Source organism: Urocitellus parryii, chromosome X (genome assembly GCF_045843805.1).
Source record: "Urocitellus parryii isolate mUroPar1 chromosome X, mUroPar1.hap1, whole genome shotgun sequence".
Lineage (NCBI taxonomy): Eukaryota > Metazoa > Chordata > Mammalia > Rodentia > Sciuridae > Urocitellus > Urocitellus parryii.
In genome coordinates, this window is record NC_135547.1 from 129,785,687 (window position 1) to 129,810,149 (window position 24,463).

The 24,463-nt window shown below is 38.8% G+C and overlaps 1 protein-coding gene across 1 annotated transcript; it reads left to right on the forward strand.

Moving 5' to 3' along the window:
* The first annotated feature begins 1,456 nt into the window (after positions 1–1,456).
* Positions 1,457–11,501, forward strand: LOC113177893 (uncharacterized). Its single transcript, XM_077793678.1, has 5 exons — positions 1,457–1,487; positions 9,124–9,184; positions 10,112–10,353; positions 10,675–10,872; positions 10,957–11,501. Exons 1-5 carry the CDS (start codon positions 1,457–1,459, stop codon positions 11,499–11,501), a joined length of 1,077 nt encoding a protein of 358 aa, XP_077649804.1.
* Positions 11,502–24,463: the final 12,962 nt, after the last annotated feature.

Below are 24,463 nucleotides of genomic sequence, written 5' to 3' on the forward strand. Positions count from 1 at the left end.
GCGGGATTCCACCTAATGGCAGTCCTTAACCTCCCTGCTTGCTAATTAATGGCTTCTCTGAGGCGCCACGCCTTCTGTAGCTGTGGGGCAGGCCGCGCGAATCAGTTGGCCTGGATCTCCGGGGTCCTGCTGCTGGCTGTTTTGATGTTGCAAGCTGTTGGAGAGTGGTGGTGTATTCTTCAGCTTTCCCGGATGGTGGCCACTGACTGCCTGGATGGAGTGTCCGCTGTTTTGATGTTGCACTCTGAAGGAGAGTGGCGGTGTATCCTTCAGCTTTCCCGGATGGTGGCCGCTGACTGCCTCGGTGGAGTGTCCGCTGTGGGGGATGGGACTGTACCGCTTCCTTCCCCTTCTGAGAACCCGTGCTCGGCCCAAGGGTCCGTGTGGGCTTGGCTGGTGGGATTCCACCTAATGGCCTTCCCTAACCTCCCTGCTTGCCAATTAATGGCTTCACTGAGGCGCCACGCCTTCTGTAGCCGCAGGGCAGGCCACGCGAATCAGTTGGCCTGGATCTCCGGGCCCTGCTCGACAACTAACTTCTTAGGACCTTGTTTTCCCCAAGCTCTGTTCCCATTCCTTGGAGACAGGTGGACAGTCAGCCTGTGGATGCTGGTGCTAAGGGGCCAGGTCACCAGTGATTCCTGACCCTTGCATTCTCTCACAGTGTGAAAGAGCAAAAACTCACAGAGGATAAAATCCAGACACCCCAATGCAGAGCTGTGCAAACCTGAAAAGCCTCATAGTCTGGAGTCATGGTCCAGGTCTCCTGGGAGAGTGACCCTGGAATGTTTCAGTGGGCACGACCAGATGTGAGAATGTCCCAGCTGGCAGGTATCTTTCCTGCCCCTTGATCCTAATAGGTTTGCTCCCTCAGCATCAGCCATTTCTGCGTTTGTCAGTTTGAAATGATCTGCTCACTTATCTCATTCCCAAGATTATTTATTCAAAACCAAATGATGAAATATTATGAAAGAGGGAAGAAAGAAGTAGATTTATGAAAAGTCTACACACATTTCTATTTATTAAGAATCCTGATTTATGGCAAGTTGCAGTAGTACACACCTGAGCTTCTTTCTGCTTCAGAGGCTGAGGCAGGAGGAGGATTTCAAGTTTGAGGACAGCTTTACCAACTTATGGAGACTTTATACAACTTGGTGAGACTTCAAAGACTGGGATGTAGTTCAGTGGTAAACTGCCTGTGGGTTCAGTCACAGGTATTGAAAAAAGTGCCTTGTCCTTGGGCCACCCCTTTGGGAGCTGGACTATATTGAAATTTGGGAGTTACATAAATACTCTGTCTACAGTCATTGTGATCTGTACAGGATTTTGACTAATCTTAGATATGGTGTGGTATTTCCATTTTCAGAAGTAGTTTCTCTTAACTTCACCAAAAAGCACAGCACATCTGGCCCTGAATTTCACAGCCTGCTCAGGGTTTTTTCAGAGAGTGTAGATCATGGGGAAGTTCAGTCTCTTTAATCAGCTTGGTAAGAAATCACATTGTGTTTCTATTGATTTTATTGTATTTTATGCTTCTCATTTGTACCTTTTCTATAATAATCATTTTTGTCATTTATGAAATGTGTTTTAGTATAGTTTCTTTGTGTGTGTGTGAGTGTGTGTGGCCTTCTTCACATTGAACCCAGGACCTCATGCATGGTTATCAAATGCTCTACACTTGCTTACTCCCCAGCCCAAGACAATGGACTATCATTGATTTATTTACTTATGTATTGAGTGCTGGGATTTAATCCAGGGACTTGCTCATGCTTGTTATCCTTCAAAAAACAGTTTCAAGTTTGTAAAAGCATTTTCTTGGTGGGTGGGTGTTTCTCTAGGGATTAAACCCAGAGGCACTTGACCATTGAGCACATCCCCAGTGTTTTTTATTTCTGTTTATTTATATATTTTAAATTTTGTTTTAGTAGTAGAATGTACAGATTACCTAATTTTGCTGATTTTTTTTTTGTAGTTCTATGTTTCAAACCAAGTACCTCACACATGCTAGTCATGTGCTCTCTCACTGAGTGACAGCCTCTTTCCCCCATTTTAATTCTTGATTAAGAGCAAGTCTCACTATATTTCTGATGACTTTGCTACATTGCTGAGACTGGCTTCAGTGTTGTCATCTTCTGGCCCTGACCTCCCTAATTACTAAAATTTGAAGTGCATACCACTACACCAGGAGTTATAGTGACTTTTAAAGATAAATCACCCATTACTCTCTAAAAGGAAACAGTATTGAAAATGTTTCCCTGCTTTTCTTTATTGTTTTGATATTTGCATACATGACTCTTCCTGTTTCCTTTACTCTTGCATTATATGGACAAAGTATTCAGTATATAATATTGTTTCTCCTGCATATATTTATGAATATTCCACAGTGTGATAGTTTATGCACTTCTTTATTAAAGTTCATTTCTTAGAGCAAATGTAGGCTTATATAGTATATTAGTGTTCTCTAGATGAAAGGAATTGAGAGGAAGTACAATTACAAAAGGGATATTTATTAGATTGTGTTACATGACAAGAAGCTGGGTCATCTGCAGACTTGAGAGCTATAGAAGTAGAAGATGTCCCGTCCAAGATACTGAAGGCTCAGTACAAGAGGGATTGATGGTGCTGCCCTAGCCTGTGATCCAGTGCTTTTTGAAATTCCCTGGAGAATTCCTGGCAGAATCTGCTTTGAAAGAGTGAAGAAGGGAACTTTGATATTTTCAGGTGATCACAGCAGCAGTGGAAGAGCCATTTGAGAAGAATCCAGCTTGCTCTGATGCTGCTGTCTTGTTCTTCCAACTTTTATTCCATCCAAGCCAGGATCCTCTTTCTCCACTTTGCTATCTCACATGCCAATCCCTCCTAGACACACTTTCATGGACATACCCAGAAGCCTATTAAACATCTATATCTCCTAATCTGATCAAGGTGACAATTTAAGTTAACAATTAAACATAGTATCATACACCTCCTCTCTGCAGCTCTTAGCCTCCATTATTTTCAACATCTTGGACTTGGTATATAGTTCTTTTTAGTTATTTTTTGATTCAGTTGAATAATGTTGTGAAGGTATTTTGCATTTATGATTATGGGAGTAATTCATAGCTTCCTCATAATTTTGATAATATTGTAGCATATGCCTCAAAAGAAGTTAGAAAGTGATTGCTCTGTTTTTGCATTACACAAAAAAAAATGTATAAAATTGGTGGCTGTTCTGGAGTTTGTGTGGCAGCCTGTATGATGTCTAAGAGCCATACCTTTCACTTTTTTGATGGGAATTAGTTATTGAGTCATTTTCTTCAGTAGGCAAGGGCTCATCTGTTTTGCGTATTCGTCTCTCTGTGTAAGTTGTAGAAGGTGGTCTCTCTCAAATTATTGGACCAGTTCCTCTAAGTTATCAGATTTTTGTCAAGCACATGTTCATGATACTGTTGAAGAGCCCATGGATGGTAACACTGGCTAGTTTAATCCTAATGTGTACTTTTTTTGTCCTTGGTTTTCTTATTTGTTTGTTGTTATTGTAGTTCTCATACCTTTGTTATATTTATTTACTTTGATGTGGTGGAAAGTATTGAAACCACTGACTCACTGGTGCTAGGCAAGCTCTCTACACTGAGCCATAACCTCACTCCTGTCCTCTGTTTCCTTAGCCACATATTGCTTTGTCAGTGATGCTGATGTTCAGGAAGAACTTGGTTTTGCAGACTGCTGATTTCTTGATTGTGGTTTCACCAACACCCTCTGTTTCCTGCCTGTACTTAATTCACACTTACCTTGCTCTTCGTTCTCTGCTTTCCTTAAATGCCAGGTTCAATGGTTGCTTTTATCTCTTCTTTTCTGGAATGTGCTTTGGATGCTGCAGAGACCCCAATGCACCATCCATGCCATTTTCCCATGTTGGACTCGTACATTTCATTTTTCTCAACATGGTCAAGTTTGCCCCTTAGTCACCTCTTCCTCCTGTGTCTGTTTAGAGTCCTGTGTTGCATCTCCCACTTCTTAGCGGTTTTCCAGCTGCTTCTGATGTGATTTCTGAACTTTCATGTTCTTTGAGCCTACTTGGGATTTCACTTGCATTGCACACTTGTTGAGGTGAGTTTTATGGCTCAGAATGGGGCCTGTTCTGGGGAGTTTTACTGTGATTCTGAGAAGGCTGTGTTTTTCACTGTTGACTAATGTCCAGCAAAGCCCTCCTGTCTGTTGCTCTGCTACATGTTCACAGACCAACAGAGTTGTGGTGATGTCTCCAAATGTCCTGAGAAGTTTTGTATGTCTCTTCCTGATGTATTTTGGTTTTGTTTTAGGTGCATGCATACTAGTAATTCAAGACAGTTAATGAAAGTTTAGCCTAGGGCCACCACAGTGGCACATCCCTTTGATCCCAGCAGCTCAGGACTCTTAGGCTGGAGGATCCCAAGTTCAAAGGTAGCCTCAACAACTTAGGTGCTGAACTACTTAGAGAATTCCTCTGTCAAAATAGAAATAATTAAAAATAAAAAAGTGGGCTGGGGATGTGGCTCAAGGGGTAGCGTGCTCGCCTGCCATGCGTGCGGCCCGGGTTCAATCCTCAGCACCACATGCAAACAAAGATGTTGTGTCCACCAAAAACTAAAAATTAAATATTAAAAATTCTCTCTCTCTCTCTCTCTCTCTCTCTCTCTCTCTCTCCCCCCCCCTCACTCTATCTTAAAAAAAATAAAAAATAAAAAAGTGCAGTCGATGTGGCTTATTTGTTAAGCAACCCTTGGTTCAATCTTTGGTACAAAATATAAAGAAATAAATGAATAGAAAGAAAATTTAGCCCAGGGATTCTGGAGTCTTATCTTACTCAAGGATGGTCAATTTAAAATGCTTTATTTCCCATTCATGAGTCATGTTTTCCTGTGTGTCAGTATTCTTTGTACTTTTTTTTTTTTTTGATAAAGGGAATGAAAATGTATTTCTTGGGGCTGGGGTTGTGGCTCAGTGGTAGAGCATTTGCCTAGCATGCATGAGGCACTGAGTTGGAGTCTCAGCTCCATATACAAATAAATAAAGTTCCATTAACAATTTTTTTTTTAAAGAGAGAGAGAGAGATTTGATATTTATTTATTTTTTTTTTTAGTTTTTCGGTGGACACAACATCTTTGTTGGTATGTGGTGCTGAGGATCGAACCCGGGCCGCACGCATGCCAGGCGAGCACGCTACCGCTTGAGCCACATCTCTAGCCATTCATTAACAAATTTTAAAAAATGTGTTTCTTTCTTTTCTCCTATAATATGGGTCCTGTTTGTTGAAGGCTTCATGCCTTTGTGTAGAGACTGTGACTATGAGCTCTGTTTAGTAAATATTTTGTGTTCAGCTCTTTTGAAAGATTTCCCTGAATGCTAGGGTCATTGAACAGAATGGAAACTTTAACAGTTTCAGAGATGCCAGGCTCTGGATTTGCAGGCTGACACCCAGGAGCTGTGCTCTCTAACATTTCACCATGCAGGCTAGCAGCAAACAAAGTAGCAGGGAAAGAACAATCCCTCTTCAGGTTGAGCATAGTAAAAGTCCCTAATATGTCTGAGCTGAGTCTTTAGGCCATTAACAAGCTTATTTTCATATAAGAAACATAAAATTTTCCCTCCAATATATTGCCCCAGCTCCCTTGCCTGGATGTCCTCAAAAGTTTTTATGTTTAAAAGTAAAAGCCCTGATGTACTCAGGGCTCAGGCTTTGGAAATTATTTTTCTGGGTTGTGGTGCCACCAATAAAGTATTGCTACTAGATCTCAGTGTCCCCTGGCCTCATTTCTCCATACACCAGAAACTAGAGAAGAAGAGTAGAAACAGCAAAATCTCATTTGTCTGGTTTTTGTGAGTAGTTGTGCTGGGGCCTCTGCTTTAACACACAGTGGTGCTATTTAAAGCTCTGCTGTGCCTTTGCTCTGCAGAACCCAGCCTGTGAGCAACCACTGCTGAGCATGAGTGTCATAGGCCTCTTTGAATTGTTTCCTCCTAGTCTGTGAGGTTCCTTCTTTCCTCAGAAATCTCCAATGTTTTATTTGGGGGAGCATACTGTGCAGTGAACCCTCAGGTGCTTAACCACTGAACAAAATCCCCAGCACCTTTCCCCTTAGCTTTTTTTCTTAAGTTTGATTCAGGCTTTTGCCAACTTCCTAAGGGCCTAACTAAATGCTAAGGCTGGAATTGAACTTGCCAGCCTCCTGCCTCAGTCTCCTGAAACTGGGTGTTTTTGAAACCTGATTTCTTTTTTTTTTTTAAAGAGAGAGTGAGAGAGGAGAGAGAGAGAGAGAGAGAATTTTTTGATATTTATTTTTAAGTTCTCGGCGGACACAACATCTTTGTTGGTATGTGGTGCTGAGGATCGAACCCGGGCCGCACGCATGCCAGGCGAGCGCCCTACCGCTTGAGCCACATCCCCAGCCCCGAAACCTGATTTCTAAAAGAAACTCTCTGAAGCTTTCTTGATCAAATTTTAGGTGGTGGTTGTGGGTAGACAATAATTTACTGCTCTTGCCAGATGCAGGTTGTTTGTTTACTTGAATCCTTCTAAGGAATTCCTGCTGACTTTTCACAGTGATCACTTCTGACATAGATGAGTGAGAGATGGTGTTAAGACATTAAGATATTTCCATGGTGATATTAGTAGGAATTGCCTAAACTTGGATAAGATGTGCTGCATGTAGTCTGGAGCCAGTGACCAGGCTCTCACACTGAGATTTCAGGCCAGTGTCCTGCATCGGAGAGGGTCAGTCTGAAGGGCTAGTGAAGGTCACACCATGCTTGCTGCTCTGCATTCTTCTATATGTCTGCTTCATGTACCTGTTGGGAACCTTTCAGGACTTTGGGGCATGATGACATTGTTCCGATGGTTCTGCTTGTGTTTCCATTTCTGTTCTACTTCATGGCAGTACTGAGATGGTCCCAGGCTCCCTGTTGTGTCATTTTGCTATGCGTTTTTAATTTTTCCCTTATTCTCATCAGTATAGAATTGTATAACTTGCTCTTTTGTAAAACTAAATTTTCACAGGTGCAATGGTGCATGACTGTATTCTCCTTAGCTGGGGAAGCTGTGGCAGGAGAATCATAAATTTCAATGCTGGCCTCAGCCTCTCACAAGGTCCTGAGCAAGTTATTGAGTACTGTGTCAAAATGGCAAATGTGGTGGGGATGTGGCTCAGTCATTAAGTGCCCTATGTTCAATCCCTACTTATTTTTTTCTAAATATTTCTAACCACAAATAAATAAATATCATGGAATTTTTTGTAAGCTTATTAAAAGTATTTTAGTGTTTCACATTTAAATGTACACTAAATGGAGTTTTGTCTACAAAATTGAGGATGTAGTGCCTTTGGTCACCAGTATTCCAGTTTGCCTGGACCGTCATGTGATCCGTATCCAAAGCACCTGCTCTCACTCATCTTTCCCTCCTGTGAAGGCTGGCCCACTGAAGGCTTCCTCATGGTCTCTTGCTCACCTCTGCGGGTACTGTGCTGCTCAGGATGTGACATGTTTTAAGTCCTTGAGTATGGTTGTGTATCATTGGCAGGAGCACCTTCTTGTTGGTGATCTTTTTGGCTGCTCCATCACAGTGCAGACATCATAGTATTATTATGATTGTACATAGAGTTGCTTGTTTCCCACCCAACTTGTGTTAGATAGGTGAGGATTCTGGGTTGCAACCCTGCTTCTTTACCATGCTGGAAACGCTTCTGTCTGAGGTTTGCACCACCATCATTACAGGCAGGAGGAAACTCTTTCACAACAGACATCCAGTGCACATGTGGCCCACTCTTGACCAAAGTGTCTTGAGCAGTACAAGGCTATGGGCTACATGAACTTATAGCAGTGAAGTGACTGCTTTTCACTAGAGTTTTTGATACTTGATGTGCATTCAATGTTGCTATGAGATTTAGAAATTAGTGTCAGCTGTTCATTAATAAAATTGTGCTGAGACTTATAAAATTTTGCAAGGTTGTTGTTTGGACAAGGTGACATCTTTGGGTCCTTGGTTTATATCTGAGTCATGTTCCATCGTTTCATCTTACCACATTCTGCTTTAACATGAGAAACCATCAAATTTTTGTGTTTATTAATCATTGTGCTTGTTTACTATTTGACTATTTTTTTTCTGGATAAATGTATCTGCAAACATCTAGTTGTTCTCTTGGTGTAATCACAAAAGATGAAATCAATCCGCAGTTCACAAATTGTGACAACCTGAGTGTAAAGTTGTCTAAATGTTGTCTGTAGGGGAAGCTTCTTAGTGATCCATGTTCGGAAGTTAAAGGGTGGGGTGTTCTAGACATTTCTTTAAAGATGGAACAATAGACTGTCACAAGGAATCAAGAGATCAGTCAATGCCATATTGTTTATATTAACTGTGTAGGCTCAGTGAGTCACTGTGGTTGGCAGAATTTCTCTTAAACTCTGAGTTTTATAATTCCAGCAATTTCCTTCTCATTCAGTTTCTTTTTTAAGGGTAAGTACTATCAGGGTTGCTAATATCAGCTCTGCACTGGACAGAAGGTTTTAGGACTTGCAATAGAGGTGCAACCAAGAAAGAAGTTAGGAGTGACCCAGGAGCCTGTCTCACTTCCTGTGAACTCACCAAAGGAAGGGAGTAAAACACTAAGTTGCTTGCCTTCTGAGTGGCCCAATTCTAGTGTTGGAATGTCTGTGAGGAATTGAGTACAGGAAGGATTTGATGGACCAAATCATACAATTAATCAGGCATTCAGAGATTCATGTGGACATCAAGCATGTTGACTATACATTTCTCATGCTGTCAATCTCTCCTGGCCTCCACTATACATTTGTGGGATATTTTAGATCTCAGTGACCTTTGAGGATGTGGCTGTGAACTTCACCCAGGAGGAGTGGGCTTTGCTGGATGCTTCCCAGAAGAACCTTTACAGAGATGTGATGCTGGAAGTCCTTAGAAACCTGGCTTCTATAGGTAATAATGTTGTGTAGTTATTTAATCACATAGAGACGTCGTGTTTATTTTGATCATTTATTTACAATATAGAAAGGGAATCAGTTATTGAATTATTGCAGCATAAAAGGCACCTACAATTTGACAAATCATTCTGTCTCCTAAAAATTCATAAAGATTGTTCTGGTTTCTCATTTTAGGAAACAAATGGAATGAAAAGAACATTGAAGATGAGATCAAAAATTTTGAGAGCATTCTAAGGTAATTGTGCTCACAAGGGAAATACTTGAGGGAATCTGAGAATGTCATATAATTTTTAAAACAGACCAACCCAAGAAGTATGCACAATTTGAAATATATTTATTCTTATAATATTTTTTCCCAGAAATATATACTTAGCTGTAACAGATATTCAGTCTTTTCAAAGTACTTGGCATGCCAAAAGTATATGAAATTGCATGTGAATATCACTATTTGGATAATCACCATAGGGAAGCTGCATTGCAAAGGATTGTTTCCTTTCAATCTCTTGATATTGAGGCAATTTTAACACATCAGGAAACCTCGCCTTTACCTGATGTTGATAGTAATGTAAGCCTAGGTCCTATAAATAAGTATAAAATCATGAATGAATCAAGCACTGATAATGTGCTGGTCATTCTTCAAAGAATCATGTGGTAAACTTCAACAGCCAAGAAGATAGTGTGGGGAAAGTTTCAATGAGATTCCAGTACTTACCAGGACAAAGAAAAATTTTAATAGAGTAAATCCATGTGGTTATTATATTTGTGCCAAGGACTTCATATGCCCTTCATTACTTCATAGGCACATCACATCTCACTCTGGACACAAATGCTACAACCACGAGGAATGTGAAGAGAAGCTACGTGAATTTAAACAATATAGGCAATCCCTGGCTCTTCTAAAAAATGTTCACACACAAATGTTAATACAAACTGGAGAGGGACCTTACGAAAGTACAGTATGTGGGAAAGTCTTCAGTCGTTCTAGTGGCATTAAAAGACATGAAGATACTCATACTGGGTTGCAACCCTATGAATATCAACAATGTGGTGAAGACTCATCTTCTTCCACACGTGTTCAAAGACACATGAGAACACACAATGTAGGTAAATCTTTTCAATGTGACATATGTGGGAAAGCCTTTCATTTTCCTTCTTTATTTAGAAGACATGAAAGAACTCATTATGGAGAGAAATTCTATGAATTTAAACAAGATCGTGAAACCTTTGTTTCACACACAAGTCTTCAAAGGCAGAGGATCACACACATGGGGAATGCACGTTTCAAATGTAAGGTATGTGGGAAAGGCTTTGCTTACCCCAGTTTATTTAGAAGACATCAGATAACACATACTGGAGAGAAGCCCTATGAATGTAAGCAGTGTGGAAAAGCCTTTGCTAGATCCAGTGACCTTCAAATACATGGAAGAACACATACTAGAGAGAAGACCTATGAATGTAAGCAGTGTAGAAAAGCCTTTGCTAGTTCTACTGACCTTCAAAGACATAGAAGAACACATCCTAGAGAGAAGTCATTTAAATGTAAACAGTGTGGAAAAGTTTTTTCAAGTTCCAGTGAACTTCAGAGACATGAAAGAACACATACTGGAGAGAAACCCTATGAGTGTAAGCAGTGTGGCAAAGCCTTTGCTACATCCAGTAACCTTTACTCACATGAAAAAACTCACAATGGAGAAAAGCCCTATGAATGTAAGCAGTGTGGGAAAGCCTTTGTTAGATCCAGTAACCTTCATATTCATGGAAGAATGCATACTGGAGAGAAGCCCTATGAATGTAGGCAGTGTGGCAAAGCCTTTGCTACATCAACTTCCCTTCAGATTCATGGAAGAACGCATACTGGAGAGAAGCCCTATGAGTGTAAGCAGTGTGGAAAAGCCTTCACTAATTCCTCTGGCCTTCACTCACATAAAACATTTCATAGTGGAGAGAAGCCTTATCAATGTAAGCAGTGAGACAAAGCCTTTTCTAGATCCATTAGCCTTCAGAGACATAGAAGAACACATACTGGGGAGAAGCTCTATGAATGTAAGCAGTGTGGAAAAGCCTTCATTCAATTCTCTGGCCTTTACTCACATAAAACAATTCATACTGCAGAGAAGCCTTACGCATGTAAGCAGTGTGGCAAAGCCTTCGCTCGTTCCTCTGAGCTTCACTTACATAAGAGAATTCATACTGGAGAGAAGCCTTATGCATGTAAGCAGTGTGGCAAAGCCTTTGCTGCATACAGTAGCCTTTACAGACACAGAAGAAAACATACTGGGGAGAAGCCCTATGAATGTAAGCAGTGTGGAAAAGCCTTTGCTAGTTCCAGTGACCTTGCCAAACATGAAAAAACTCATACTGGAGAAAAGCCCAATGAGTGTGAGCAGTGTGGCAAAGCCTTTTGTACATCCAGTTACCTTCAGATTCATAGAAGAATGCATACTGGGGAGAAGCCCTATGAGTGTAAGAGGTGTTTCAAAGCCTTTGCTAGTTCCAGTGACCTTCAAAGACATGGGAGAACACATATTGGAGAGAAGCTCTATGGTTGTTAACAATGTGTAAAAGCCTTTGTTACATCTGCTCAGCTTCACTTACATGAAGGAACCCATAGTGCAGAGAAATCGTACTCATGAAAACAATTGGCAAAGTCTTCCTTTAATAATGTTTCACTCGGGGCTGGGGATGTGGCTCAAGCGGTGGCGCGCTCACCTGAATGCTTGTGGCCTGGGTTCGATCCTCAGCACCACATGCAAACAAAGATGTTGTGTCCACCGAGAACTAAGAAAAAATAAATAAATATTAAAATTCTCTCTCTCTCTCTCTGTCCCCCTCTCTCTCTCACTTTCTCTTTAAAAAAAAATAATGTTTCACTCTTTAACATGTAGTAATTTTTCTGTAGAAAAATTGTTTGAATGTGAAATGTGGGAAATCAATATTTCTTGTCAAAGTGAAAAAAGTGCTCACATGTCCAAATCAATCAATCTATCTATCTATCTATGTATCTATCTATCTATCTATCTATCTATAGTACTGGGGATTTTGTCTGGTGGTCATCTATCACTGAGCCACAACTTTTTTCCTTTTTATTTTGAGAGAGGGACTTGCAGAGTTCTTTAGGGCCTTGCTTAGGTGCTGAGTTTGGCTTCACATTTGTGATCCTTCTGCCTCAGACCCAGAGTCTCTGGGATTAATGGCAAACACTACTAGATCCAACTGAATAAAGCTTTAAATGTGAAGATTGGAAAATCATTCCATTTTTCCTGTTGCCTTCAAAGTCATTTCACTCACACTGGAAAACAAACCTCAGAATGAGGAAGATTGGGTACATTCTGTCAGCTTCCCATCCCAGCCCTGCTTTCCTTCTCATATATGACAATACAGAGAGAAGCCCTGAGAATGTGATTAATGTGGGAAGTCTTCTAATTTTCCCAGTTTTTTATAAGGTTTGGGAAGACTCTTCTGGAAAGATTCATGCCCAATGCTCCGGGGCCCAAGACCACAAATATACGGGGCACTGGAGGAACCCAGCAACACTATCAGGGTAGTGCCCAGGACACATTATCCATTAGATCCCTCACTAGACAAACCACAGGAAGTGAAGGATTGGACATCTGCACCTCCGCCAGAACAGTACTAACTCCAGAGATGGCAGTTCAAATCATTCCCACAGGGGTAAAAGGACCTCGTCCCAAAGGAACAGTAGGCTTATTATTGAGATGCAGTTCTTCTACTCCAAAAGGACTTATGATAAGTCCTGGGGTAATTGATCCCAATTATGAAGGTGAAATAAAAATTATAGCCACTTCTCCAAAGGGTATATCAGTAATTTCACCAGGAGATAGAATAGCATAATTATTAATAATACGCAGCCCACATGATAAATTTTCCAGTTGTACTATAGAAAGAGGTTCCAGGAGATTAGGCTCCACAGGTGTAGATTGGGCTATACTTTTTTTAAATTTAGATTCTCGCCCCATGATAAAACTAAATATTCAAGGACATGAATTTAATGGGCTACTGGATACAGGTGCAGATCTTAGCATGATCTCTCATCAAGAATGGCCAAAACATTGGCCATTACAACAAGCCACTCAAATGCTTCGAGGACTAGGAGTGGCAACTAATCCCCATAGAAGTGTGATTGTATTAGATTGGAAGGATCCTGAAGGATGTAAGGGAACTATACAGCCATATGTATTGGATCATCTTCCTATAAATTTATGGGGATGAGATGTCCTTCATCAATTAGGACTAACATTAACAACATTAATTCAAATGCGTCCACTATTATGGCTAGACAAGGTTTTAGGAAAGGAAAAGTATTGGAAGAAAAAGGACAAAGTATAGTGGCACCAATACAAATAGATGAAGAAATAGATAGACAAGGATTGGGTTTTCAGGAGGGGTCACTGAGACAATAAAAATTACTTGGAAATCAGAAAGCCCAGTATGGGTCCCTCAGTGGCCCCTGACTAAAGAAAAGTAACAAGCAGCCATGACTTGGTCAAACAACAATTAGTGGAGGGACATATACAACCTTCTGTATCTCCCCATAATACTCCTATTTTTGTCATCAAAAAGAAATCTGGTAAATGGAGATTATTGCAAGATTTAAGAGCCATTAATAATGAGATAGTTATTATGGGACCTGGTCAATCAGGGATTCTACAATTGTCTGCTTTGCCAAAAACCTGGTATGTTTTAGTTATAAATATTAAAGATTGTTTTTTTTTTTCAATTCCTATTCATCCTGAGGAGAGTCCACATTTTGCATTTACTATTCCTGCATTGAATCATGAAGGTCCTTATCAGAGATATGCATGGAAAGTACTCCCTCAAGGGATGGCTAATAGCTCAACTATGTGTCAAATTTATGTTAACAGAGTAATCCAGCCACTTAGAAATCAAAATCCTGAACTACAAACATTTCACTATATGGATGATGTATTATTAGCACACAAAGATAAAAACACATTGCTAAAATGTTATGCCACACTTACAAACTTATTAAAAAATTATAATCTAGAAATAGCAATAGATAAAGTACAATTAAATTTTCCAATTAATTATTTAGGAGTTCTATTATCCTCAACCATGGTCCGTCCACCAAAAATTAAAATATGAGTATATCAACTCAAATCACTTACCGACTTTCAAAAGTTATTAGGAGACCTAAATTCAGACCGTAGGAGGAAGATGCCCGGCGCCAAGGCAGACCGGAGGAGGAAGTCTGGCCCCGCCCCAAGTGCTAGTCGAGAGGAAGCCCATCAACCCTTAAAACCCATCAAAGGGGGTGTGGCTAACAGCACGGTTCTGCGGCTGATCCAGGTACCCGGTTTCCAACTCCCTCACCCTTAGCTGTGATAACTCAAAATATTTCCCACAAGTTGTGTGGGGTTGTAGATATCAACGCAAAACAACAACTGTACAGGCACCTGGTTTCTACCTCAGAGACTAGAGCAGGGAAGATACAAGTGGAAGCTCATTTCCTTTCACACTGGCTACATCCACCACCCTGAACACAGAGGCTCAAGCTAGGAATAGACAACGCCACCTACTGGAAGCAAGGAAAACAGTGTTCTGAGAGACTTTTTTTTCTCTTTCTTTCTCTCTTCTCTATCTTCCATAGCTTCAGCATAAGTGAAACCAAGAACTGTGCATGAACAACTGAATTACCAAAGTAATATAATATAGAGGAATTGCATATACCCCAACTTCCCCCCATTTTTTTCTTTATTTCTATCTTACTTTCCTTTTCCTTCTCTTAATTCTCTTTTCTTCCTTGTTATTTTTTTTCTTTTTTTTTATTCGTATTCTCTCTATCCCACTTTCAATCTCCTAACCTTTGCTATCTATACATAAGGTAACTATCTAAATACAGATAGGAGGTTGAGTCTATACATTCTTCCATAAATTACCAGTCTATTGGTTAGAGTTCTCCAAAGGTGCTAAGCTGGTTTAACCTCATACCCTCACTCCTTTCCCTCTAAGTATAACATCCTTCATCTGAAATTAAGTTTTCTATATGCCATCAGATATGGTACGCCTTTTATGAAACTAATGAATATATTCTTAAGTAATAATTAAAACCAATATCTATAGTCTTAGATTCTAACTATAAATGTATTAATAATAAAAACTTGTGCTTAGATAATGCACTGTTGATATTGGGAATTGTTAACATTGTCTTTATCCACAAAAGAGGGATTTTAGAGCTATACAAGAACAATACAAATATATAAGGGGAAAAACATTAGCACAACAGTTTCACAAAGCTAGAAAGAATCATGAGCAGTATGAAAAGACAAGGAAAGAAAGGACCACAAACAATACAAGTCAATTCAACATTAGATGAGGTAATATCTGCAGCTGATGGAATGTCAGACAAAGAGTTCAGGATATACATGCTTCAGATGATCTGGAGTCTCAAGGAAGACATTATACAGCAAATTCAGACAATGAAAAATCACTTTGACAATGAATTACATAAACAAATCCAAGAAGCAAAAAATCAACTCTATAGGGAGATAGAGGATATAAAAAACAAACAGAAATCCTGGAAAAGCAGGAAACAATAAACCAAATTAAAAACTCAAATGAGATATTGCCAGCAGAGTAGAACACTTAGAAGATAGAACTTCAGACAACAAAGACAAAGTTTTTCAACTTGAAAAGAACATAGACAGCTCAGCGAGAATGTTAAGAAATAATGAGCAGAACACCCAAGAATTATGGGATAACATCAAGAAACCAAACCTAAGAGTTATTGGGATACAAGAGGGTATAGAGGTCCAAACCAAGGGAATGAGCAATTTATTCAATGAAATAATACTAGAAAACTTCCCAGACTTAAAGAATGAAAAAGAAATCCAAATACTAGAAGCCTACAGGACACCGAATATACAAAATCATAAGAGATCCACACCAAGACACATAATAATGAAGATGCCCAACATACAGAATAAGGAGGGAATCTTAAAAGCCACAAGAGAGAGAGGAAGCAGATTACATTTAGGGGTAAACCAATCAGGATAACAGCTGATCTTTCAACACAGACTCTGAAAGCTAGAAGATCCTGGAACAACATATTTCAAACGCTGAAAGAAAAAGGGTTCCAACCAAGAATCATGTATCCAGGAAATTTAGCTTCAGGATTGAAGATGAAATAAAAATTTTCCACAATAAACAAAAGTTAAAGAATTTGTAGCTAGAAAACCAGCTCTTCAAAACATCTTTGGCAAAACATTACAGGAAGAGGAAATGAAAAATAACAATGAAAACCAACAGCAGGAGGTAGTACAGTAAAGGAAAAATTAAGCATAGAGGAAAAACAAATCATGTTAAGTAACAAACATAACCAAATATGGCTGGAAATGCAAACCATATCTCAATAGTAACCCTAAATATTAATGGCTTAAATGCACCAATCAAAAGACATAGGCTAGTAGAATGGATTAAAAAAAAGATCCAACATATGCTGCCTACAGGAGACTCATCTGATAGGAAAAGACATACACAGACTGAAGGTGAAAGTTTGGGAAAAATCATATCACTCATACGGACCCTGGAAGCAAGCAGGGGTGTCCATACATGTATCAAATAAAATAGATTTCAAGCCAAAGTTAATCAAAAGGGATAAACAAGAACACTACATACTGCTCAAGGGAACCATACACCAACAAGACTTGACGATCATTAATATATATGCCCCAAACAATGGTGCAGCTACGTTCATCAAACAAACTCTTCTCAATTTCAAGAGTCAAATAGACCACAACACAATAATCATGGGAGATTTTAACACACCTCTCTCACCACTGGACAGATTTTCCAAACAAAAGTTGAATAAAGAAACCATAGAGCTCAATAATACAATTAATAATTTAGACTTAATTGATATATACAGAATATACCACTCAACATCAAGCAGATACACTTTCCTCTCAGCAGCACATGGATTCTTCTCAAAAATAGACCATATATTATGTCACAGGGCAAATCTTAGCAATTACAAAGGAGTTGAGTTACTACCATGCATTTTATTTGATCATAATGGAATGAAATTGGAAATCAATAATAAAATGAGAAAGGAAAAATCCTACATCACTTGGAGATTAAACAATATGCTACTGAATGAACAAAGGGCTACAGAAGACATCAAAGAGGAAATTAAAAAATTCTTAGAGGTAAATGAAAACTCAGACACAACATATCGAAATCTCTGGGACACTATGAAAGCAGTACTAAGAGGAAAATTCATTTCATAGAGTTCATTCCTTAAAAGAAGGAAAAGCCAACAAATAAATGACCTCACACTACACCTCGAAGCCTTAGAAAAAGAAGAACAAATCAGCAAATACAGTAGAAGGCAAGAAATAATTAAAATTAGAGCTGAAATAAATGAAATCAAAACAAAAGAAACAATCGAAAAAATTGACAAAACTAAAAGTTGGTTCTTTGAAAAAATAAAAAAGATTGAAAGACCACTAGCCACACTAACAAAGAGAAGAAGAGAGAGAACCCAAATTACTAGCTTACGGGATGAAAAAGGCAACATCACAACAGACAATTCAGAAATACAGAAGATAATTAGAAATTATTTTGAAACCCTATACTCTAATAAAATAGAAGATAGTGAAGGCATCGATAAATTCCTTAAGACATATGAACTACCCAGATTGAGTCAGGAAGATATAAACAACCTAAACAGAACAATATCAAGTGAGAAAATAGAAGAAGCCATCAAAAGATTACCAACCAAGAAAAGCCCAGGACCGGATGAATATACAGCAGAGTTTTACAGGAACTTTAAAGAAGAACTAATACCAATACTCCACAATCTATTTCAGGAGATAGAAAAAGAGGGAGAACTTCCAAATTCATTCTATGAGACCAATATCACCCTGATTCCCAAACCAGATAAAGACACCTCAAAGAAAGAAAACTACAGACCAATATCCCTAATGAATTTAGATGCAAAAATCCTCAATAAAATTCTGGCAAATCGTATACAAAAACATATCAAAATATCGTGCACCATGATCAAGTAGGATTCATCCCTGGGATGCAAGGCTGGTTCAATATACGGAAATCAATAAACGTTATTCACCACATCAATAGACTTAAAGATAAGAACCATATGATCATCTCGATAGACGCAGAAAAAGCATTCAACAAAGTACAGCATCCCTTTATGTTCAAAACATTAGAAAAACTAGGGATAACAGGAACTTACCTCAACATTATAAAAGCTATATATGCTAAGCCTCAGGCTAGCATCATTCTAAATGGAGAAAAACTGAAGGCATTCCCTCTAAAATCTGGAACAAGACAGGGATGCCCTCTCTCACCACTTCTATTCATATAGTTCTTGAAATACTGGCCAGAGCAATTAGACAGACAAAAGAAATTAAAGGCATTAAGATAGGAAAAAAAAGAACTTAAATTATCACTATTTGCTGATGATATGATCCTATACCTAGAAGACACAAAAGGGTATACAAAGAAACTACTAGAACTAATAAATGAATTCAGCAAAGTGGCAGGATATAAAATCAACATACATAAATCAAAGGCATTCCTGAATATCAGCGACAAATCTTCTGAACTGGAAATGAGGAAAACCACCCCATTCACAATATCCTCCAAAAAAAAATAAAATACTTGGGAATCAACCTAAGAAAAGAGGTGAAAGATTTATACAATGAAAACTACAGAACCCTAAAGAGAGAAATAGAAGAAGATCTTAGAAGATGGAAAAATATACCCTGTTCATGGATAGGCAGAACTAACATCATCAAAATGGCGATATTACCAAAAGTTCTCCATAGGTTCAATGCAACGCAAATCAAAATCCCAACAGCACTTCTTGTAGAAACAAATAAAGCAATCATGAAATTCATATGGAAAAATAAAAGACCCAGAATACCAAAAGCAATTCTAAGCAGGAAGTGTGAATCAGGAGGTGTAGTGATACCAGATTTCAAACTGTACTACAGAGCAATAGTAACAAAAACAGCATGGTACTCGTACCAAAACAGGCGGGTGGACCAATGGTACAGAATAGAGGACACAGAAACCAATCCATAAAATTACAACTATCTTATATTCGATAAAGGGGCTAAAAGCATGAAATGGAGGAAGGATAGCATCTTCAACAAATGGTGCTGGGAAAACTGGAAATCCATATGCAACAAAATGTAACTGAATCCCCTTCTCTCGCCATGCACAAAAGTTAACTCAAAATGGATCAAGGACCTTGATAACAAATCAGAGACTATGTATCTGATAGAAGAAAATGTTGGCTCCTATCTACATATTGTGGGGTCGGGCTCCAAATTCCTTAATAGGACACCCATAGCACAAGAGTTAATAGCAAGAATCAACAAATGGGACTTACTTAAACTAAAAAGTTTTTTCTCAGCAAGAGAAACAATAAGAGAGGTAAACAGGGAGCCTACATCATGGGAATAAATTTTTACTCCTCACACTTCAGATAGAGCCCTAATATCCAGAGTATACAAAGAACTCAAAAAATTAAACAATAAGAAAACAAATAACCCAATCAACAAATGGGCCAAAGACCTGAACAGACACTCCTCAGAGGAGAACATACAATCAATCAACAAGTACATGAAGAAATGCTCACCATCTCTAACAGTCAGAGAAATGCAAATCAAAACCACCCTAAGATACCATCTCACTCCAGTTAGATTGGTAGCCATTAGGAAGTCAAACAACAACAAGTGCTGGAGAGTATGTGGGGCAAAGGGTACTCTTGTACATTACTGATGGGACTGCAAATTGGTCCAGCCAATTTGGAAAGCAGTATGGAGATTCCTGGGAAAGCTGGGAATGGAACCACCATTTGACCCAGCTATTGCCCTTCTCCGACTATTCCCTGAAGACCTCAAAAGAGCATACTACAGGGATACTGCCGCATAGATGTTCATAGCAGCACAATTCACAATAGCTAGACTGTGGAACCAACCCAGATGCCCTTCAATAGATGAATGGATAAAAAAATGTGGCATTTATACACAATGGAGTACTATGCAGCACTAAAAAATGACAAAATCATGGAATTTGCAGGGAAATGGATGGCATTAGAGCAGATTATGCTAAGTGAAGCTAGCCAATCCCTAGAAAACAAAAGCCAAATGTCTTCTTTGATATAATGAGAGCAACTAAGAACAGAGCAGGGAGGAAGAGCAGGAGGAAAAGATTAACATTAAACAGAGACATGAGGTGAGAGGGAAAGGGAGAGAAAAGGGAAATTGCATGTAAATGGAAGGAGACCCTCATTGTTATACAAAATTACATATAAGAGGTTGTGAAGGGAATGAGAAAAAAAAAACAAGGAGCGAAATGAATTACAGTAGATGGGGTAGAGAGAGAAGATGGGAGGGGAGGGGAGGGGGATAGTAGAGAATAAGAAAGGTAGCAGAATACAACAGTTACTAATATGGCATTATGTAAAAATGTGGATGTGTAACTGATGTGATTCTGCAATCTTTGTAATGTTTTGAACCAATAAAAAATTGATAATAATAATTAAAAAAAGGAGACATATATTGGATAAGGCCTTACCTAGGCATACCAACAGGAGAGTTGAGACCTTTATTTGATATCCTAAAAGGTCCATCAGATCCCAATTCACCCCAAATGTTAATGCCTGAAGCAAGAAAGGCATTAAAAATCATTGAAACATATATGGAAAATATACATTTGGATAGAATTGATATAAGTTTGCCTTTATTATTTATTATACTATCAACCAAAAAATATTCCTACAGGAGTATTTTTTTGCAAGAAGGTCCATTGTTATGGACACAGTTATCTTATTCTCCTAACACTATTGTTACTAGGTATCCTGAGGCTGTAAGACAATTAATACTCAAAGGAATAAAAGCAGCAAAGGGAGTGTTTGGAATTTCTCCCGATAAAATTATTACTCCATATACCATGGATCAAATTGATGAGTTAGCTAATGAGTTAAATACTTGGGCAATAATCATGTGCAAATCTAATGTTTCATTTGATAACCACTTACCATCTAATCCTTTATTGTCCTTTTGGTCATCACATCCTGTAATTTTTCCAAAAATGACAAGGAAAAAACCTATCATGAATGCTCCAAATATATTCACTGATGGGTCAAATAACGGTACAGCAGCAATAGTTACACCTGACCAAACTTTTACATTTTTAGTACTCAAACAATCAGCTCAAAAGGTAAAGCTTAATGCAGTATTACAAGCTCTTGTGATGTTTAAAGATTCTGTATTTAATTTATTTTCTGATAGTCAGTATATAGTTAATGCTATAGTATCCCTTGAAGATGATGGTAGAATTTCCCCTTCCTCTACTGTTTTCTCTTTGTTTTCCACTATAAAAAGTCTAATCTGGGACAGAAAAGATCCATTCTTTATAGGACATATCAGGGCACATACAGGATTGCCTGGAGCCCTTAGTTTAGGCAATAATTTAGCAGATAAAACTACACGTGACATATATTTTCTCTACACTAGAAGAAGCTACAAAATTTCATAAAAAGTTCCATGTCAATGCTAATACTTTACAAAAGTGTTTTAAAATATCTAAGGAACAAGCTAGACAAATAATAAAACAATGTCAAAATTGTGTGACCTTTTTACCACAAGTTAATCTTGGAGTCAATCCTAGAGGACTGATACCTAACCATATTTGGCAGATGGACGCCACACACTTGCCAGAATTTGGAAAATTATAATATTTGCATGTTACACTTGATATTTCTTCCAGATTTTTGATGGGCTCCCTTCATGCTGGGAAAAACTAAAGATATTATAGCTCATTGCTTACAAAATTTTGCCACTGTGGGCATTCCAAAACAGTTAAAACAGATAATGCCCTCTATACTTCTACCTCTTTTAAACAATTTTGTTCATCATTTGGCATTACTCATATAACAGGAATCCCATACAATCCACAAGGACAAGGCATAGTTGAAAGAGCTCATCAAACTATTAAAATGTACTTATTAAAGCAAAAAGAGGGAATTGGGAAGGGGTATATATCCCCCAAAGATAAACTTAAAATAACCCTTTTTACTCTAAACTTTTTAAATTTGGATTCATCAGGGCTTAGTGCTGCGGAAAGGCATATGTGTCCAAAAAATGTACATAAGCCCAAGGTACTTTGGAAGAATATTCTAACAGGACAATGAAAAGGTCCTGACCCACTGATTATCTGGAGTCAGGGGTCTGTTTGTGTTTCCACTGGGAGAGTAGCAGCCGATTTGAATTCCAGAGAGATTAACTAAAGCGATTTCTACAGACCAAAAGAAGATGATTTGGCTCAAATCCATAACAGCTGATATCGAGAACTCCAGTTTGGCTAACCTTACATCTGTGACAGTGGTTCTCCCACATCTGGAGGCTAATGAAACCAGGATGCTTTTTTCAATATCTATTTTATTAATGCCCTTTCCCAAATCATGAAGTTCTATTTTGTTTTTTGAGCTCATACAGACCTAGGTTAATGTTATGCTGACCAGTTCTATTTTTTGACTATGGAGTTTTTAAACATTGCAATGGAGATTTCACCTGTAAAAAGTTACAAGGCCTTTACTATTATGTGTTGTATGTATTATATTATGTGTGCACACTTGTGTTTTGTGTTGTATGTTTGTATGTGTGTATGACCATATATCATATATGACGAGCGCTCATAAAAAAATTGATCCAAATATTTTTTTTTCTTATTCACGTGATTTAAATGGTTTAATTTAAATTGGGTAAACAGCTGTTGAGGATTGTTTTAATATGTGAACAAGAAAGGAGGTTAACAGATCTGTTTGTTTACTTTCATCTTTCCTTTTCATTATATTTGATAATTCTGTACAGGATAATGTAAATTGTTCAGAAAATTGTTTTCTTTTAGTGCCTGCTGGAATGTTACATAATTTTTTCTTTAGCCATTATTGCCAGAATTCCTATCTTCATCCCAGTGCCAGTGAAGACAAAGATGATAGCTATCACTGAACTTCTTGCAGAACTTGCCTCGACTATGTATCACTTGTATGCATTGTGAACTGTCTGTTGGTGCAGCAACTTGTGGTAGTGCCAGGGTATTTTTACTGATAGTGTCATGGATGGTACAATTTTTCCAAAAGGAGCCATCAATTGTCTTGTTGTATCCTCCTCCCTTCTGTTGGTGATGGTCGTTCAGCTAAAATTTGGGGGCCAACAGAGGTGAGGCAAAGAACATCACCCCTTCACAGGTACAAAGGCCTATCCACAGGTGTGGCTGTATGCTGGACGAGCAGTCAATGATGAGTAATATCCAATTGCAATGGTACGAACCTAAGACAGGAGGCTGATGCCTTGAGGTCAGCTCATCCGGTGACAGGTAAGGGCCATATGTAGTATTAGACAACCTAAGGCAGGCATGGTCCCTAAGCCACATGCTTGTTGTTTAAACAGAGAGGGGGAGATGTTGAGAGCCACAGCCAAAGTGGCCCCAGCAAACTTCCAGCTGATTGGCTCATAGCAGCCCCAGCAAGCTTCCAGCTGATTGGCTCACCATGGCCCTAGCAAACTTCCAGCTGCCAGCTGATTGGATCCTCTGTGGTGATGATCATTGGGCTGTTTCCCCACCCTTTCAGACCACGGAATTGCTTATTGGGGGACTCTTTGGGCTCCACCCATGCGACCCAGCCAATCAGCCTCAAGAGCAGGAGGAGTGGGGGGTTGAGAGGCTCTTGGGAAGCCGGTGGTGGCAGTTGGGCTCTGAGGGAATAACTGAAGAGCTCGTGTGGTGCAGCGTGTGTATTGTAAAAATAAAGTTCATTTCTGCTTGATAAGTGGCTCATGAATTGTGCCCAGCCAGACTGTGGCAAACATGGGAGAGTAAGGATGAAACAATATGATTCCAGCAAAATGGTAAGAGCATCACTGCTCAGACTTTTATTTTAAAACTTATTGTATACTATAAATGTTTGGTGATAAGAAATCACTCAATTCAATGAATTGTAAAAGCTATAAACTTGTTTATAAAAGACTTTTTAAAAACTTCCTGCTGCATTTAAATTAAAATTGTTTTAGATTGTCTAATTTCAAACATTTTCTCAATTAAAGTGACACTTCTGATAAGGCACACCAAATATTAGTGGAACTGGGGCACACAGCTCTAATTCTAGCTGCTCAGGAGGCTGAGGCAGGAGGTTCATGAGTCCAAGGTCAGACTGGGCAAGCGAACAAGGCTCTACCTCAAAATCAGTGCAAGAGATTAAATGGTAGAGTGCTTTCCCAGCATGTGTGACAGACTGGGTGTGACACCAGCCTGGGGTGGGGTGACATGCATAATCTCAGCTAATTCAGTATGCTTTAGTCTTTTAGTGTTTTGAGTTTTAAGATACTTAAAAATATTTCAATTTTAAAAAGCTGTTTACATTTTGTACCAGAAAACTTTATTCATATATTGTATATATATAAAACTTTGTATGTGTTCATGTATACTATACATATTATAC

Excerpts from the sequence above, each read along its gene's own strand:
- LOC113177893 (XM_077793678.1), top strand. The coding sequence starts at position 1,457 with ATGGGGAAGTTCAGTCTCTTTAATCAGCTTG. Across the intron at positions 9,185-10,111 it reads AATTTTGAGAGCATTCTAAG|AAGACATGAAAGAACTCATT; the intron begins GTAATTGTGCTC and ends TTCTTTATTTAG. Across the intron at positions 10,873-10,956 it reads TTCCTCTGGCCTTCACTCAC|ATAGAAGAACACATACTGGG; the intron begins ATAAAACATTTC and ends GCCTTCAGAGAC.